The 14,899-nt window shown below is 45.8% G+C and overlaps 2 protein-coding genes and 1 pseudogene across 5 annotated transcripts in view; 2 read left to right on the forward strand and 1 right to left on the reverse strand.

Moving 5' to 3' along the window:
- HERC3 (HECT and RLD domain containing E3 ubiquitin protein ligase 3) overlaps positions 1–1,928 on the forward strand; it is a 43,921-nt gene extending 41,993 nt beyond the window's left edge. Inside the window, exon 25 of the mRNA XM_053974876.1 lies at positions 118–1,928. Coding sequence (XP_053830851.1) covers positions 118–326 — 209 coding nt within the window. The 3' untranslated portion in view covers positions 327–1,928. The remainder of the gene's footprint in view (positions 1–117) is intronic.
- Positions 1,929–2,507: 579 nt separating this feature from the next.
- FAM13A (family with sequence similarity 13 member A) overlaps positions 2,508–14,899 on the reverse strand; it is a 131,486-nt gene continuing 119,094 nt past the window's right edge. For all 4 annotated transcript variants that reach the window (XM_053974872.1, XM_053974874.1, XM_053974873.1 and 1 more), the window contains 3 exons: positions 14,540–14,736; positions 13,765–13,866; positions 2,508–12,902 (listed from right to left, as the gene is read on the reverse strand). In XM_053974872.1, coding sequence (XP_053830847.1) covers positions 12,776–12,902; positions 13,765–13,866; positions 14,540–14,736 — 426 coding nt within the window. In that variant the 3' untranslated portion in view covers positions 2,508–12,775. The remainder of the gene's footprint in view (positions 12,903–13,764; positions 13,867–14,539; positions 14,737–14,899) is intronic.
- On the forward strand, positions 5,580–8,334 carry LOC128805895 (pre-mRNA-processing factor 6-like; annotated as a pseudogene).

Consider the following 14,899-nt stretch of genomic DNA (forward strand, 5'->3'; position numbering starts at 1 on the left):
CAGTCAGGGTTTCAGCCCCTCCAGGCAAGTGGGGCTGAACTTTGCCTGTGGGTGCAGCCCTGGTGGGAGGTCCCTCACCTGTTCCACCTGCCCAGTCTCCCCTTGTGCCTCTCGCAGTGTTCCTGACGGGCAGTGACCGCATTCCCATCTATGGCATGTCCAGCCTGCGCATCATCATCCAGTCGACGCCCAGTGGGGAGCAGTACCTGCCCGTGGCTCACACCTGCTACAACCTGCTGGACCTGCCCAAGTACAGCAGCAAGGAGATCCTCAGTACCCGCCTCATGCAGGCCATCGACCACTACGAGGGCTTCAGCTTGGCCTGACCCTGCAGGGCCGGCACAGACTCCTGGGTGCTGAGCAACAGAACAATGGGCTTGGGCTTTATTTTTGTAAGGGAATAGATCTGAACTTTTTTTTTTTCTTTCTTTTTTTTTTCTTTTTTTTTTTTTGGGGGGGGTCTAAATATAAATAATAATAATAGAGATGATGCAGTCCCAGCCTGATGCTGCCAGCATTTTGTGGGGCTTCAGCAGGGAGAGGCTCTTGCTTTGAATTTTTTCATCTACTGAACAAAACCAGTACAGTGGGCATTTCTGTCGCTTCCCCTCCAACATGACATCACTGCCCTCCTGGCAATTCCTTGTAGTTTGCTTTTGTTGCCCCCATACACATACACTCTTACCTCTTCTTTTAGTTCAGTGGAAATATTTTGATGTCCTTTGCATTTAGGGTATGGTGGAAACAGAATGAAATACTGTTTGAAAATACTCTTTGAAAAGCTGTGATGTCCCCCCACCCTTTTCCCCTCCCTTTTTAAATGCAAGCTGGTTCTTGCTTGCTTTGAATGGAAATATCTCCTCTGCCCTTCAGTCCTTGGTGGATGGTACTGGGCTGGGATGTCATTTGTGACCCCAGAGTGGTGCATTACTGATGTTCTGTCTTTTTGCACCAGGATGTCTTACGGAAAATATTGTAGTTGACAGAGGTTGGCTTGTTTTTCCGCACTTGTCTTGAATTTTGTTTTCAGGCTTCTCAAAGAAGTCTCAGAATCCCTCTGGAGTGAGGTCTGTGTTCAGGCTTGTGGAAGGACAAACCCTGCCTATGATAGCAGGTTTCTCTAAATGCCTTCCACGTGTTGTGTTTCTCTCCTGGTAAGTCTGCAGTCTGGGTGGGTGAGCCACTCTCTTTTTCCATCCCAACAGGCCTGTTACTCCAGTACAAGGTGAGGTGGCTGCTTTTACTGCTGCCACCTTTGTCCAGAGGAGCTGTATGCATGGATGTGCGAGTGCAGGGGTGTGTGAGTGTGGGAGGTGTGTACAATCTCTCCAGTCTCATCACGTCAAAGAAAGAAGATCCCCATTTGAGTGATAGCCCTGTCTGGAGACTGGTTTGATCTTTGCAGTTAGGCTTACTTTACTTTGCTGTTTGAGAACAGCCCTCTCACTTGGCAGCTGTTTTGCCAGGGGACCTGAAGGACAATCTGTATGAATTAGACTGAAAATGTAGAAAAATCTCTACCTAAATCTATCGTTTATAATTGGAGAGCTTTTGTCCTCTTTTCCTGAGTCTCACTGCCCCATTAAGTGAAGTTTGAATTATTTTTCTCCCTTCTCCCCTGCCATTTTTCAGACTTTGATGTAAATCTCATTTTAAGCCTAGGGTGGTTTTGACATTGACTTGTTATTAGGGCATAGTATTTATGCACCATGTTCAATTTACAGTATTGAACTTTGCACCTCGTAACAAAAGGTTTTAGGCTTCTGGATTATTTTTTTTTTTTAAGATGAGCTGTGGGCTACATCGAGAGCCCCCAGCCTCTTTCTAATGCAGCATTGAAGACAAATATACAATTATATCAAATGTTTATTTTCGATGTGTGTGTACATAGTACAGTATTATGCAATAAATTTGATGTTTAATTCTGATGGCGTGGCTGCCTTTCCGTGTCAGGAAGCAAAGGAGAGAGGCTGCTCCAGGCACCAGTGTTGCCTCTCCCCCAGTCCTCTCTCGGACAAAGGGAAGTCCTCCAAGGAAGAGCTTGGACTTGAGACCAGCCTTCAGTCATTGCATAAATGCATATGTGGTTTGACACACATATTGCACATACTTATTTGTTTAGATGGATGGATCATATGTAGACACAGGGATATGCACATATCCTCTTATATACAATGTAATGTGTGCACATTACTGTGTGACCTGTATTATTGTGTAAGGTCTAGCTACTGTTGTATCTAGTGTATATAGTGGATTGCATTAGTGTAGATAGCACATATTACACTACAGAGGTGTGTATATGTTTTATATATTATATAAATGCAAAATGTGTGTATATTTATATTTATACATCACATATCTCTTTTCCAGTAGGAAGTGTCAGCCAAGTTCAGCTGAGGAGGAGGAGACAGGAGGGGCAGGGCTGTTGAGGACTTTATGAGCCACTTTATTGAGCTGAGCCATCTTTGGCAGGATCCCACACAGAACAGAAGCTGTCACCAAACACCTGCAGTCAAATAGTTGTATTTTCTTGTTTTATACAAAATACAAACCGTACACATAATGTTTTTCAATCCATTTGTGTTGAAAAGGACACCATTGATTAGTTTGAAGTTTCTTTTACATAAATAATGTAAACAGAGACCCAAGTCTAGAGTCACTGAGGTGTCATTAGCTGAGGAATGCATTCCCAAGTTGCTTTTGTACACCAAATGCAGTCTGAAGAAAAGGGATTGTTAACAATTTTTTTTCAGTCAGGCACCCACACCCACCCTGGTACTGGTTTCTGCATTCAGCCAACCCAAATATTTGCTATACACCAAGTTTTTTACAAAATTATGTGTTCTTTGATGTATGTACATATCCATTATTCTAGGAGCTGGTTCCCTGCATGCAGGTGTCCAAGGGGAAGCACAAGGATCATGCACTTGCTAACCATACAAGGTCCAGTAAGCGTTCCAACTCTCCGTGCTGAGAGTGATTATGCAAGTTGGTGAAACTTCACTGTCCTCTCCAAGAACTGGAGATGTCAATCCACTCCAATCTCCTAGGGCAAGAGCTTTTTGCATGAATCTTCTAAATGTAGGGCACCAAGACATGCAGTGGGCGTGTGGGGTAGGCTGTCCAGTTTGGACTCTCTGAGCCAATTCCTGTGTCTTCCACCCCAAGCAAAGGGCCTCTGACACCACATATTGTGGCAGTCAAAGGCACCAAAACCTTAGTTGAACACCTGAGGGAGAAACAGGAGGAGCCCAGGAAATCCTGCTCAGCCATCAGCACATTTAATAATGGTGCACCAGGCCCACTCTGGCCCATTCAGTCCCCTTCTACCACCTGTGGGTTACTTTGTACTTCTCCAGGTATTGGAATCCCTGCAGACATTTGTTTTTACTCAATCTGTAACAATTTTGGTCGGGTTCCCCTGCTCTCACCTCTGCAGCAGCAGTCAATCACGGACTTGCAAACAGCTCCAAAGACGGCTCCTCTGGTGGGAGGATGGCTGGCAGCACTTACGCTCCGAAACTTGCACACACCAAAAGTAACATCCAATGTATCAGCAGAATGATTAAAAGAAAAATGTTTTAATTTCACTGCCATTAACAGAAACATCCATTGTTCAACTGTTTACTCAGGAGTAAACAAAATAAAACCAAATGCAAGTTGTTGGAATGGCAGGTTTTCCCTCTTTCACTCATGCAATCTTATTTTTTGCACAACCCATTCATGGCCAGCATTTACATTTTAATGATTTATTATACCACAATGTGGTAACACAGACACATCTGAGGCAGCCCCCATGGATGGGAAGCCTGACAGACCCTACTGCCATCCTACAGCAGACAGCTTTGTTCTTTCTAGTGACATGGAAAGAGGTTATCTTACACAAAACAGCTTATTTATATCATATAAAGTACAATTTTGTACAGTACTTCACACCTTTTAAAAAGCACAGTCTTGTATTTAATGTTCTCCAGTTAATAATCATTGATGTTGGCACAGACAAATCATCAAACAAAATGCACAGCTCTTGTTTAGATTGACTTGGTGTGGTGGGGCAAACATAATTTCTGGCTATTTGTGGTCAGTGGGAAGTTAAATCATCTGTGTGAGATAAAGACAACGTTTCAGTGCTCAGGAGTCCTCCTCCTGCGCAGGTTTGGGAGAAGGGAGTCACAGCATCTGCAAACCCAGGATAAAGTTCAGCACTGGCATGTGTCTTTCCAGGACTGGAATTCTAAAATTCACTTCTTTCTGATAATCTTTTCTAGCAGTTCCCTTCACAAGGAGGCAGCTAAAGTTTTGCTTTGTTTTTGGACATAGGAAAGGACTTGAACAGTTCAAAAAGAGAGATGGCTAGGTGTGTTTTTTTTTTTTCTTTTAATGTACAATCTCCATTAATAGGTTTTGTTACTTTTAGTTTTCAAAGTTCAAAAATATAAACTCTCTAAAGTTCATAACTGTACTTATATTTCATAGAAACGATCTGAAATTCTAGCAATATACCATGTAAACAGCAGTAACTAAGCATCAGAAAATGCTACAATCTCATCAGTTTAAAATTAAATTGGACTGTTGCCTATAATAGCATTTATCAAGATATGTCAGGGGAAAAGCTCAGCTGTTGGGGGTGTCTTAGGTTGCAATGCAAGATGTAACCAAAAGTATCTATTCTATTACCAACTGTTAAAACCGCGTGCCACAGTGTTCTTTATCTCTTATAAGACCCATCCCTCAAGACTCCAGGGGGATATCTTCTCTTAATGGGCCATTGAGTCTTACAGCATGACTGATAAAATTACATCATCCCATTGTGAGATGCTCTGCCCAGTGGGAGGAGCCAAGCATTCCTACCTGGATATAATCTGAGACTTGGAGCACTACAAGGAGCCTTTTTCTGCTGGATTCCCAGAGGAAGACCAGGCCCATCTACACCTATACTGAAGCTTCACAGGAAAGCTACACTCTTCTACAGGATCACTGGTTCAACAGAACCACATCTGTCACTCCAGGAGGACTGCAGCCACCATTTAATAAGACTGCTACCAACACCCTGACCGACAGGGTGTCAGGTCGTATTCTGACTCTTGTCAGTGTTTTTGTGCTACTGCATTTTATTTTAATTTTCCTAGTAAATTGTAGTTCTGACTTGGGGTCTCTCACTGGTTTGCTTTCAAACTATCATAGGGGGTTCAGTTTCTTTCCTTTTGTTCCTTTTTACTTAGAGATTTTTTTTCCCATAAGTTGCTAGGAAACATTTAACAACTGGGTTCTTCAGAAAAACAGGGTACTTAAGAAAAATAAAATACTTGACCAGGCTTAGGGGAGGAGGGCATCTGGTTGTACCTCTTTTATCTGGGAATTTCCCTCTGAGGGGCAGAGATACCACGAGAATTGGGCAGGAAAAAGATGGGCCTGAGGCAGCTGCAGGCTCTCTGTTGGCTTTGGAGGACAGTCAGAGCTGCTGTTTGGGGAAGGGAATTAGCTTCGCTACCACTTCTGCCGCCGCTTTCCCAGCTGCTTCTCCTGGCTCTGCTCTGGTCTGGCTTCAGTCTCACCTTGCCGCCACCATCAGGAACAAGATGGGTGTGCCCACGCCCCTGGGCTACCTGCCAGGGCTGGGCCGTCGAGCCATGGGTTTCACCACCCGCTCTGATATCAGCCCTGCCCGCGATGCCAACGACCCTGTGGATGACCGGCACACCCTACTGGGCAAGAGAACTGTGGGGAACCAGATGAAGAAGAACCAGACAGCAGATGATGATGGGGATTTGAATGACACCAACTATGATGAGTTCAATGGCTATGCTGGGAGCCTGTTCTCAAGTGGCCCCTATGAGAAAGATGATGAAGAAGCAGATGGATGAATGCAGGAAAGAAAGGAGGGAACAACAAGAAAAAGAGGAAAGAAAAAAAGTACTGTATGGAACAACCCAAAATTCAACTGTGGTTCTCAGTCTTGAAATGGAAATTAGCAGAGGTTACTGAGGAGGAGTGGCTGAGTATTCCTGAGGCTGGGGATGCCAGGAACAAGTGGCAGAGGAATCCTCGTTATGAGACGCTGACTTCCGTCCCCAGCAGCTTCTTTGCAAAGCATTTGCAGTCAGAGGAGACTCACACTTCCATGGACCCACGCCAGACACAATTTGGTGGACTGAATACTTCGTATCCAGGGGGTTTGAATACTCCATACCCAGGAAGAATGACACCAGGCTTGATGACACCTGGGACAGGTGAATTGGATATGAGGAAGACTGGCCAAACCAGGTACACCTTGATGGATATGAGGCTAAGCCAGGTGTCAGACTCTGTGACTGGCCAGACTGTAGTGGACCCAAAAGGGTATTTGACAGACCTGAATTTCATGATTCCCACACACGGAAGAGCTATCGATGATATCAAAAAAGCCCTGAAATCTGTCTGAGAGACCAGTCCTCATCATCCACCAGCCTGGATAGCATCAGCTTGACTGGAGGAGGTCACTGGCAAACTCCAGGTGGCTCGAAACCTCATCATGAAAGGAACAGAGAGGTGCCCTAAGAGTGAAGATGTTTGGTTGGAAGCTGCTCGACTTCAGCCAGGAGATACAGCCAGGGCCCAGGCTGTGTGGCACCTGCCACATTCTGTGCAGATCTGTATCAGAGCAGCAGAGCTGTAGACAGACATCGTGCCAAGAAACGTGTCCTTAGGAAAGCCCTTGAGCATGTTCCAAACTCGGTACGTTTGTGGAAAGCAGCCATGGAGCTGGAGGAACCTGAGGATGCCAGGATCATGCTGAGCTGGGCTGTGGAGTGCTGTCCAACCAGTGTTGAACTGTGGCTGGTGCTGACAAGGCTGGAGACATATGAGAGCGCTCATAAAGTCCTTAACAAAGCCCAGAATATCCCCATGGATTGTCACATCTGGATTACTGCTGCCAAACTGGAGGAAGCCAATGGAAATAATCAGATGGTAGAGAAAATCATTGACAGAGCCATCACATCTCTTAGGGCTAATGGTGTGGAAATCAACAGAGAGCAGTGCATACAGGATGCTGAGGAATGTGATAAAGCTGGAAGTGTGGCCACGTGCCAGGCAATCATGAGAGCTGTAATTGGGATTGGGATCGAGGAAGAAGATCAGAAACACACCTGGATGGAAGATACAGACAGTTGTGTTGCTCATAATGCCCTGGAGTGTGCCCGAGCTATTCATGCCTATGCCTTGCAATTCTTCCTGAGCAAGAAGAGTGTGTGGCTGCAAGCAGCCTACTTTGAAAAGAACCATGGAACTAGAGAATCTTTTGAGGCTATTTTACAGAGAGCTGTTGCTCACTGTCCCAAAGCAGAGGTGCTGTTGCTCATGGGAGTCAAATCCAAGTGGCTGGCAGGAGATGTGCCAGCAGCCAGGAGCATCTTGGCCCTGGCTTTCCAGGCCAACCCCAACAGCGAGGAGATCTGGCTGGCTCCTGTGAAGCTCGAGTCAGAGAACAATGAGTTTGAAAGAGTAAGGAGGCTGCTGGCAAAAGCTCGCAGCAGTGCTCCCACAGCAAGGGTCTTCATAAAGTCTGTGAAGTTGGAATGGGTACTTGGGAACATTGCTGCAGCCCAGGAGCTCTGTGAGGAAGCCCTGAAGCACTATGAGGGATTCCCCAAACTGTGGATGATTAAAGGACAAATTGAAAAACAAAAAGAGCTGGTAGAGAAAGTACAGGAGGCTTATAATCAAGGGTTGAAGAAGTGCCCCCATTCCATACCCCTGTAGCTTTTGCTGTCCAGGCTGGAGGAGAAAGTCGTGCAGCTGACTAGAGCAAGAGCCATCTTGGAAAAGTCTCGCCTGAAGAATCCAAAGAATCCAGACCTCTGGTTGGAGTCTGTAAGCTTGGAGTACCGAGCTGGGCTGAAGAATGTTGCTAACAGTCTGATGGCCAAGGCACTGCAAGAGTGCCCCAATTCAGGAATGCTGTGGTCAGACGCAATTTTCCTTGAAGCGCAGCTGCAACGAAAGACCAAGGGTGTGGATGCTCTCAAGAAGTGTGAACATGACCCATATGTCCTGCTGGCTGTGGCCAAGCTGTTCTGGAGCAAGCATAAAATAACCAAGGCCAGAGAGTGGTTCCACTGCACAGTGAAGATAGACTCTGACCTGGGGGATGCCTGGACCTTCTTTTACAAATTTGAGCTCCAATATGGCACAAAGGAACAACAAGAAGAGGTGAGGAAGTGCTGTGAGAATGCTGAACCTCGCCACGGAGAGTTCTGGTGTGATGTCTCCAAGGACATAGAGAACTGTCAGAAAAAGATCGGAGAGATTCTTGTGCTTGTGGCAGCCAAGCTGAAAAATACATTCTAGAGTGTGCTGGCCTCAGCTGCCTCAGAGGTCTCTGTAGGACTTAACCTGCCCTTTCAGTGACATAGATTTTGAAGGACAGTGTTGGGGGTTAGGTTTCTTTCCTTTTGTTCCTTTTTACTTACAGATTTTTTTCCTATAAATTGCTAGGAAAGATTAACGACTGGGTACTTAAGAAAAACAAAAGAAGTAGCCAAGATCAGGGGAGGAGGGCATCAGATTGCATTTCTCTTATCTGGGAGTTTCTCTCCAAGCAGAGAATTGGGCAGATAAAGGATAGAGCTGGGGCAGCTCTCCTCTCTCTTTTGGCTTTGGAGGAGGATGGTCAGAGCTGCTCCCTGAGGAAAGGAATTCGCTGCTGCTACTGGAGCCCAACCCAGAGCTGCTGCTTCTGCTGTGGGGTAAGCCTCTCCTTGTGAGAGCAGCCACTGAACTGGGACCTTATTAACACTTACCTCACTAAAAGAGGGACCTGTCCCCATCTGCTCAGGTGCCCAGGATGCTGAGCTCGCCCCTCTCTGCCCTGCTGGAAGCCAGGCTCCTCTGGCCCACCCTCACTGCCTCTTTGGCACTGCTCCGAGTTTTCACTGCACTGCATCCCCTGCCTTGCCGAGACATCCTGCGGTTCCAGCCATGGCTCTGGAATAGCTTCTGATACTTCTCCTCTACCACCCCAGGATTTTTGCTCATTCCTGCTTGCTGCTTTTGAGAGTCCTGCTGGGACACTGAGATCAGCTGCCCTGGGGGTTTCTGAAGGCTTCCCTTCAAAGCACTTTTTGATCCAATCTGTCAGCCCAGTTAAGACACACCAAGGATCAGAGGAGATCCCATCTCAGGAGATGGGAACTCAGCACCTCTGAAAAGCCAAGCCCTAGGTCAGCACACAAGTTCTCTGGACTGTTTGGAAATATAAAATTCAGTCTTTGCTGGTTTTATATGGAACAGGCAATTCTGCAATCAATAAAAAACCAAACCAAGCCATGAGTCCCCATTCCAAGTGCTTTCACTAACACATCTCTGCCTTACCGAGTGTCCTGGGATGACTATATGATGTTTGTATCCCCAATCATCTGTTCTGTTTATGCTGGGTATTAAGTTCTACACCTTTAAGGCTGGTTCCAAGAGCGAAGGGGGTGGCAGAAGCAGCGTGCAGTTTGTTATCAGAAATGCACTGGCTCCCTGCATCCTGCTCCTGGATTGTGTTGTCTGCAGAATGGACAGGGGGACAGAGCTCTCTTTTGCTTTTAGTCAGTTTTTAGCTAGCTGAGGCAGAGAAGTTCCTTGGATTGTGGCTTTTCCTTTTCTTGGAACTGTTCAAAACTGCTTTGGACCAAAATCTCAGAAGAACACTGGGAGTTCACACCTGTGGCCCACCGGGGCTGGGACACTGCATTCCAGTGCCAGAGGGACTGAGACACACGCAGCGAGCTGAGCTACACCCCACAAAAAGAACTTTCTGAATTTGCCATCACTTCAGAACAACAAGAGGTTTTATTGTTTGGTATTGTTCATTTTTTATGTTTGTCAGTGCTTTGCTTGTTAAATAAACATTTTTTTTCCACTTTTCTCCAAGGACATCTTTTCCTGAACCAGCTGGGGCAATTTGCCCTAAACTAGGACACCCACCCTGATTAGCAAAGTGCACGTGCAGCCCATGACCACCTTTGTAAGAGTTCAAGGGATCCTGAAGAGACCAAAATAGAAGCAATTTTGGCAAGAACACACACAGCACACATAGCAAGTGAAAGGGGATAAAGTACCCTTACATAAGTACCACAAACTAAATACAAGTATTTGTGAACCCACTTGCCCTTAATAAAGAAGGAAGGGGAAGAAGTTGTTCTGGGAGTCCTTTTGGCTCCTCTGGTGTGACATGCATGACACACCAGTACTGGAGTTCATCTTGGTTATTTGGCTTCTGTACATTGGCAATGATCCCCTGGGGAGCTGAAGAAAGCATTACAGAAGTGCCCTCCCTTGGGATTCAGGGTGGAGTGTGGCTCAGGGAAGACCAGGGGTGTACATAAGCCTCTGGAGTGGGAGAGTGAGCCCAGGTGTCCCAGGATGGCAGAAGCCCTGAACTTGGGGCCTTTCTCTCCTTCAGGCAGCAGCTGTTTGACATGAGCACCTTGTTGGGGGTTAGGTTCATTTTCTTTTGTTCCTTCTTACCTATAGAATTTTTCCCATAATTTTCCCCATTAACTACTGGGTACTTATGGGTACTTAAGAAAAACAAAGTGGCCAAGCTCAGGTATCTGGTAGCACTTCTCTCATCTGGGGGGGGGGGGCGGGATTTCTCTCCAAGGGGCAGACATACCGTGAGAATTGGGCAAGTAAAGGGGTGGGGGCAGTGGCTAGTCTCACTTTCTTCCTCTCAGCATCAGAGGACGGTCAAGCTGTTCTTACTGCTGGGAGGATTCTGTCCTGTACTGCTTCTTCCTTTCTGGGGTGAGCCTTCTCCTTGTGAGAGCAGCCACTGAACTGAGACTTTGTTAATGCTTACCTCACTAAAAGAGGGACCTGTCCCCATCTGCTCAGGCGCCCAGGATGCTGAGCTCGCCCCTCTCTGCCCTGCTGGAAGCCGGGCTCCTCTGGCCCACCCTCACTGCCTCTTTGGCACTGCTCCGAGCTTTCACTGCACTGTAGCCCCGCATCCCCTGCCTGCTGAGACATCCCATGGTTCCAGCCATGGCTCTGGAATAGCTTCTGATACATCTCCTCTACCACCCTGGGATTGTTTTACTCATTGTTTTCTGAGAGTCCTGCTGGGGCACTGGGATCAGCTGCCCCTGGGGTTTGTGGAGCAAAGTCTGTCTTCCCTACCTTCCCGAATCAGCCGAGCTGCTATCACCCACCACGTGATCCCCAAGCCTGCGCCACAGCGCCCCCTGCAGGCGCAGGGTAATCACCACACCTGCCCCGCCTGGCCGGGAGCCAGCAGCACCCCTGCTGGCCGTGCCCAGAACTGCACCAGAGGGGAGGGTGCCGCAGCCGAGGGGGCTGGGACTGTGTTCCTGGTTCTGTGTGGTGTTAATGCTGTGTTGTTGGTGTTTGTTTGCTTTAGTATACACACTAGTAAAGAACTGTCATTCTTGTTCTCACATCTTTGCCTGAGAGCCCCTTAATTTCAAAAATTATAGTAATTTGGAGGGAGGGGGTTTACATTTTACATTCTAAGGGAGGCTTCTGCCTTTCTTGGCAGATACCTGTCTTTCAAACCAAGACACACCTGAATCAGGTGTCCCAGGACTTTCTTTTCTGAAAGTCATAAACAAATTTGGAAACAGTAAATTGTCAAAGCTTGCACTTGAGACAGGTGCACATTCCACAGGTAGAGCACAGCTCCATGCTCTCAGTTCCCTATGGTATCCTCTGTACTGCCATACCTCCTACACTGGGAAGAAAAACCCATCCTTTGCTGTCACTATCAGTGTTGCTGCTGCAGTCCACACAGGCGTGATGTGCACAAAAGAAGAAAATTTAGGTGAGTGAGTTTGTGGGACACCTGTGTGGACTGTTCAGCTTGGGCACAGGTGTCCGTATCACAATGAACATTCCTACTAATGGGGTGGGTCTTCCAGATGTCTACAACATATTTGACCCTAGATATTTAACCAACCACCAAAATCCCAAGGGACTCTGACTTCCAAGCTTTTGAAACCTCTTCTCTTCCCTGTTGCCCAAGTGTGGTCAGAAGGTCTCAGTATCACCCTCCAAGCAGAACAAGCTGGTAAGAACCTGGCTGCATGGCTCATTTTCTTTAATATCCCAAACATTCAGGTGCTTCTTTCTACTTTGGTTGAATTGGGCATCAAAAACGTGGGAAGAAAACCTAACACAAGCCTGGGCAAAACTGCAACTCACACCAGCTCTGGGTGATGACCAGATTATTACAGCATTTCTGTAGAGCAACAGAAGATGCTGGACTCCAAACAGGTCAAAAATCTGAGCAAATCTTTACTGTAGCTACAAGAAAACAGTCTTGGTGCTGCCTGACTTGTGCCTTAACATGAGATTGGTCAGGGCACTTGTCTGTTCAACTCAAGTAGAAGCTATTTGATGATTTCATTGTTATTAATCCTATTCTGCTTCTTGCTATATCCTGGGAAAAAAAGAACAGCATGGCTGGCTTTGATATTGTAAATATTACAGGATCTGTAAGCAAATCAATACAGAAGGATCCCTTCAGTGCAGTCACTGAGCGCAGTGTTGTGTCTCCTACACTGGCAAACTCCATTTTGGGCATCAGGCCTGGAGAAACAGTGGGCAACAGCAAATGTAGAGAGTTACAGAAATCCACCATTCCTCCCTCTCCTACCTCTGGGAATGACCCTTCAGTTCCCAGGGAGCTCCTCAGCTCTCCCAGTCAGGCTCCCGCTGCATCCATTTCATGCATTTGTCTGTTTGGTGCTCTCTCTTCTTTGTTTATTGGCAAAAACAATCTCCTCCTTTACAGGATCTTGGAGCTAATATCTCTCTTACTGATCAGAACTTCCAGCAGCCTCAGCTTGGCCTTAACCTGCTTGTATTCATTGTACTCTTCAGCCATGGGAGTGCGGTCTTCTTTCTGCACATTCCTAGTGGGAGTGAAAGCAGACCATGAAGATTTCTGTAACAGGAAGCCTCCCTCTGTCCACCAACAAGACCTACAAAACAGCTCCTCTCCCCCACTCCTTATCAGGGAACAAGACCAAAACATTTATCCTTTGAGAGAAAAAACAAACAAACAAAAAAAGGGGCAAACAAGCTGCTCCAACGAAGTGTGGGATGCTTGTGTGCTGAGACTGAGCACAACCCCACAGTTCCAGATGCAAAATCCTACTCAAAACATGCCCTGCTTCTCTGAAATCACCAGCTCTACAAAACAGCTGGAAAACACTTCAGGAGCTGAGTGTTTGCCTGTGAGCCTGGCAAAATAAAATACAGCCTCCCCTGTTTTGGCATCACAGCACTTATACAAACAGGCACACTCGCAAAATGAAAGACGGTATTTGATCAGCTTGCTCTTGGCTTACAGAAAAAATTTAAGTGTCCAGTGATTTTACAAAAGCCCCTACGGATGATGGCTGGGGGCAAGAAACAGACAAGGTAATTTAAGAGTATAGATATATGAAAACATTCTATCAGCTTGATAATGAGGGACATTTTCTTAAAACAATAAAACCAGTTACACTAAAGCAGAAATACTTGATAAAACTAGTGTCTGAATAGCTCACAGATAAGCAAGAATAGCACAGAAATCACTAGGGGAAAAAACAAGTTATTTTAACATTGAATAACTCTTCCACCATTCTGAATGTGGGTAAAGCAATGATAATGATTGTGACGAAGAAATACGTAATATTGAATTCAGGTAACTTTCCAAATTTGGAAATTGTTGTAGATGCAAAACAGATTAAAAGTAGCTGAAAAACAGAGAGGCAGCTGAAAAATTGTTACCTTCCATTTTGTCGGAAAAAGTTATCTTCAAAGTCTCTCAATTTTTTTCTGATTCGCTTTTTCTCTTCCCTGACTTCTTGGAGCTGCTCTAACAGTTCAGGGCTGTTGGGTTTAAAGATAAATGAGATTATCCATATGTACGCAGTAAAAACAGGAAACATACAGTAGACCTACAGATGTTTAGTTGTACGTATGCCAAGCAACGGAGCTGCTCCTGCAAGCAGCTCTGGCAGCCTCACATTACTTAAAATATAAGTTCTCTGAATTTAGTTCAGCAAAATGATCATAGTCTTAAGCTGCAGCTTCTAAGGAGGTCAAGTGTGCACTTCACAATTTACCACTAACTTCTGTGAAACTTATCTCCTGCAGATGGGCCTGGGTTTGGTGACTTTTATAGAATCAAATTCAATGGTCACAACTTAGGGCTACCACCCACATGTGTTTGCACCTGACTTGAAACTAGAAAAGCTAGTTCCACTTGACCTTTCCAAAACATGAAAAACCTTCTGGAGTACAGGGTTTTCATGATAAAGGCTTGCCTCTGGTGGAGTTACTATTTAGAGATGGAATCCAAAGGTGTGTAAGCTAAGAATCAGTATGAGGACAAGGTTTTTTCTTTCCAAAACCTTTCTATGAGGGTCTATTGCATTTAAAAATGAAACATGAAAACTTATGGCTCAGATCGTAAATAGAAAAAAAACCCTAGACACTTTTCTGACAGAACACTATCTTAGCAAGAAATAACTTTTTGCAGTTGCCTGTGAATTCAACATACATGGATGCTTCATGGAGATTTGAAAGCCCCTTATCCTGACTGCTCCTGGATGGCATCTTATCATCCACCGGGGAAACAAAGCCATCAGCATCATCTTCTAGTTGATCCAAGAAGCTGCGCACACTGAAATCTGTTCTTATGGTAATTGTGAGATCCGGCTTCACATTGCTGTCCTCCTCAGACCCCTCCTCTTCTTCCTAACACAGGGACAGAGCACCCCCACAACAAGACAGTTATTGCTTCCCTTCTCAGGAACAGGCTGCCCTCTCACCACACGCACTCGGGAAGTGGAAAAGCAGAGCAAACACTTCAATTGCCAAGCAATATACAGGACACCAGAAGACCATCAGTAAGACACCC

Source organism: Vidua macroura, chromosome 4 (assembly GCF_024509145.1).
Source record: "Vidua macroura isolate BioBank_ID:100142 chromosome 4, ASM2450914v1, whole genome shotgun sequence".
Classification (NCBI taxonomy): Eukaryota; Metazoa; Chordata; class Aves; order Passeriformes; family Viduidae; genus Vidua; species Vidua macroura.